Source organism: Corvus kubaryi, unplaced genomic scaffold (assembly GCF_017639235.1).
Source record: "Corvus kubaryi isolate FWS band 111438036 unplaced genomic scaffold, C.kubaryi_AGA036_p1.0 63024, whole genome shotgun sequence".
Lineage (NCBI taxonomy): Eukaryota > Metazoa > Chordata > Aves > Passeriformes > Corvidae > Corvus > Corvus kubaryi.
Genome location: NW_024581499.1, coordinates 8,537 through 12,732, shown reverse-complemented (window position 1 = coordinate 12,732; position 4,196 = coordinate 8,537). Strand labels below are relative to the sequence as shown.

The window sequence follows — 4,196 nt, the reverse complement described above, 5'->3', positions numbered from 1 at the left end:
TTATGTCCCTATATCCGTGTATCCCTATATCCCTGTCCCTGTATCCCTATATCCCTATATCCCTGTCCCTATATCCGTGTATCCCTGTATCCCTATGTCCCTGTATCCCTGTCCCTATGTCCCTATATCCCTGTCCCTATATCCCTGTCCCTGTATCCCTATATCCCTGTCCCTATATCCGTGTATCCCTATATCCCTATATCCCTATATCCCTGTATCCCTGTATCCCTGTCCCTATGTCCCTATATCCCTATATCCGTGTATCCCTGTCCCTATATCCCTGTATCCCTGTGTCCCTGTATCCCTATATCCCTGTATCCCTGTATCCCTATATCCCTGTCCCCACAGTTCCACCCCACACGCCCTCGAGCCCAATCCACTCCTCCCACCCTCAGACACTGAAATCCCAGAGAAACCCCCGGGAATCCCAGCGGGATCCAACTCCCCGATCCCAATCTCACCCCTGGCTGGGTCCCTCCTGGAATCCTGGAATGCTTTGGGCTGGGAAGTGACCCCAAATCCCATCAATCCCACTCCATGGGCAGGGAATATTCCCACTATCCCAGGTGTGGCTCCAACCTGGCCTTGGACACTGGAAAACCCAAATTCCTTGGAATTTTTGGGGCACTGGCCCCAATCCCGCTCCTCTCTTTTCATCTCCTTCAGGTTCCTACTCCCTAAAAAGTTCAGGAATCCCTGGAATGGGCTCTCCCAAGGGAATATTCCTGACCTCATCGATCCCATGCGAACTCCACGATCATCGGGATGACGCTTTCAACCAACCCCATAATCCCGGAATGGTTTGGATTGGGGGAAAAAAAACCAACCCCAAACCGCAATTTTGGGTTGGAATTCCCGGATTTTTTTGCCTTTCCATGTGGAATTTCCCATGGATTCAGCCCCTTCTGGATCCGGGGGGACCTCGGGGGGTGTCAGTGACCCCGGGGGGTGACTCAGGCCGGATGTTCCCCAATATCCGGGATGGGAAGGGGGAAGGAAACGGGAATTGCGCAAGGTGGGGATGGGGACAGGGGGTGACTCGGGGGGTGACGGAATTTCCCGGGAGGGGACGGATCCGGTGGGATCACCCCCGGACCCCAAACACCCCGGTTTGGGGCGGATTTTCCCAGTTTGGGGCGGATTTTCCCAGTTTGAGGGGAATTCGGCCCATTGGGGGTGACTGGATCCAGTCTTGGGGGTGAATTTGCCAAGTTTGGGGTGAATTCACCCAGTTTTGGGGTATCAGGGCTCAGTTTGGGGTGACCGGATCCAGTTTTGGGGTGACTGTGTCCAGTTCTGCGATGTCTACTCCCAGTTTGGAGGGGATTCTCCCAGTTTGGAGGGAATTCTCCCAGTTTGGAGGGAATTCTCCCAGTTTGGAGGGAATTCTCCCAGTTTGGAGGGAATTCTCCCAGTTTGGGGTGAATTTGGCCAGGCCGGGGGGGACCGGGTCCAGTTTTTGGGTGTCTTTTCCCAGTTTGGGATGATTGTCCCCAGATTTGGGGTGAATTTTCCCAGTTTTTAGGTGTCAGTGACCAGTTTGGGATGACTGGATCCACTTTTGGGGTGAATTTGCCCAGTTTGGGGTGAATTCGCCCAGTTTTGGGGTTTCTTTTCCCAGTTTGGGGTGACTGGATCCCGTTTTTGGGGTGACTGGATCCCGTTTTTGGGGTGACTGGATCCAGTTTTGGGGTAACTGGATCCCGTTCTGGGGTGAATTCGCCCAGTTTTGGGGTGAATTTGCCCAGTTTGAGGTGTCTTCTCCCAGTTTGGGGTGATTTCTCCCAGTTTTGGGTGACTGGATCCCGTTTTTGGGGTGTCAATGTCCAGTTTGGGGTGACTGGATCCAGTTTTGGGGTGAATTGTCCCGGTTTTTGGGGTGTCACTGTCCAGTCTGGGGTTCTGTGCTCATTTACGGGGTGTCTGCACCCAGTTTTGGGGTGAATTCTCCCAGTTTGGGGTGACCACATCCAGTTTTTGAGGTGGCACTGCCCATTTCTGGGGTGGCTTCTCCCAGTTTTGGGGTGCCTATTCCCAGTTTGGGGGTTTCCATGTTCATTTTTTGGGGTGTCAGTGCCCAGTTTGGGGTTCTCGTGCCCATTTCGGGGGTGGCCGTGCCCAGTTTTGGGGTGAATTCTCCCATTTTTGGCCTAACAGCTCCCAGTTTTTGGGGTTTCTGTGCCCTTTTTAGGGTTTTCTGTGCCCATTTTGGGGTCCCCCGTGCCCGTCCCCTGCCCTCACCCAACGTGGCCGCCGCGGGGCTCTGACGTCATCGCGCACGTAACCCTGACGTCACAGAGTGGGCGTGGTTATGACGTCACCGCAGACAGGGCGCCCCCTGCCGGGCCAGCCGGACAATGCCGGAGGTGACAGCGGACAGGGGAGGGTGGCATTGTCCCCTCGCCCCACGGGGACACCTCTGCCACCCCCAGCGGGGCTTTGGTGGCCCCAGGGTGGCCCTGGGAATGTGGGACATGAGCCCCCACCCCATTCCCGATGGGAATCCCGTGGGATAAACGCCGTCCCCCTTGGTGATCCCAAATCCATCCCCCGGCGAGATTTGGGGTCCCCTGGTGTCACCCCCCCAGCCCCGCTCTCCCCATTAGGGCCCGTTTAGGGCGCGGATCCCAAAGGAGCTGATGCCGGGGGACTCGCCTGCAATGGGAATGGGGAGAGGGAAAAACGCCGCGATCATCGAGAGGGAGGGGATGGTCCTGGGGGAATACGGGATGGACACTGGGATGGACACTGGGAGAGATGGAGGGAGGGATGGATGGACACTGGGATGGACACTGGGAGAGATGGAGGGAGGGATGGATGGACACTGGGAGGGATGGAGGGAGGGATGGATGGACACCGGGAGAGATGGAGGGAGGGATGGATGGATGGACACTGGGATGGACACTGGGAGGGATGGAGGGATGGACACTGGGATGGACACTGGGAGAGATGGAGGGATGGATGGATGGACACTGGGATGGACACTGGGAGGGATGGATGGATGGACACTGGGATGGACACTGGGAGGGATGGATGGATGGACACTGGGATGGACACTGGGAGAGATGGAGGGATGGATGGATGGATACTGGGATGGATGCTGGGATGGATGAGGGATGGATGAGTGATGGACACTGGGGTGAATGGATGAACACTGGGAGGGATGGACACTGGGATGGACACTTGGAGGGATGGAGGGATGTACACTGGGAGAGATGGAGGGAGGGATGGATGGACACTGGGATGGATGAGGGCATGGAGGGATGGACACTAGGATGGATGGACACTGGGACGGACACTGGGATGGAGGGATGGATGGATGGACACTGGGATGGACAGAGGGATGGGTGGATGGATGGAGAGATGGACACTGGGATGGATGAGGGATGGACACTGGGATGGAGGGATGGACACTGGGATGGACACCGGGATGGATGGATGGATGGACGGACGGACACTGGGATGGACAGGTGGATGCTGTGATGGATGAGGGCATGGATGGATGGACACTGGGACGGACACTGGGATGGATGGATGGACACTGGGATGGATGAGGGATGGACACTGGGATGGAGGGATGGATGGATGAACACTGGGATGGACATGTGGATGCTGAGATGGACACTGGGATGGACATGTGGATGCTGAGATGGACACTGGGATGGACGCTGGGATGGACATGTGGATGCTGAGATGGATGGATGGACAATGGGATGGATGGACACTGGGATGGATGGACGGACACTGGGATGGACACTGGGACGGACGGATGGATGGATGGATGGATGGACACTGGGATGGACACTGGGATGCTGAGATGGATGAGAGCATGGATGGATGGACACTGGGACGGATGGATGGATGGACAGACACTGGGATGGATGGACAGAGAGATGGACACTGGGATGGGCAGGGTCCAGATGGATGCTGGGATGGACAAATGGATGCTGGGATGGATAAAGGCATGCATGGATGGATGGACACTGGGATGGAGAGATGGACACTGGGCTGGGTGGATGGACAGATGGACACTGGGATGGACAGGGTCATGGATGGATGGATGGATGGGGGCATGGACGGTTGGACACTGGGATGGACAAATGGATGCTGGGATGGATAAGGGCATGGATGGATGGACACTGGGATTGACAGGGGCATGGAGAGGTGGACACTGGGATGGATGGGGCTGTGGATGG

General features: G+C 56.4%; 1 protein-coding gene across 1 annotated transcript; it reads right to left on the bottom strand.

Moving 5' to 3' along the window:
• Positions 1-275: 275 nt before the first annotated feature.
• Positions 276-2,563, bottom strand: LOC121672608 (extensin-like). The gene has a single exon (XM_042045321.1). It carries the CDS (start codon positions 1,968-1,970, stop codon positions 954-956), a length of 1,017 nt encoding a protein of 338 aa, XP_041901255.1. The 5' UTR covers positions 1,971-2,563; the 3' UTR covers positions 276-953.
• Between the last annotated feature and the right edge of the window lie 1,633 nt (positions 2,564-4,196).

Excerpts from the sequence above, each read along its gene's own strand:
- LOC121672608 (XM_042045321.1), bottom strand. The coding sequence starts at position 1,970 with ATGTGGTCACCCCAAACTGGGAGAATTCACCCCAAAACTGGGTGCAGA.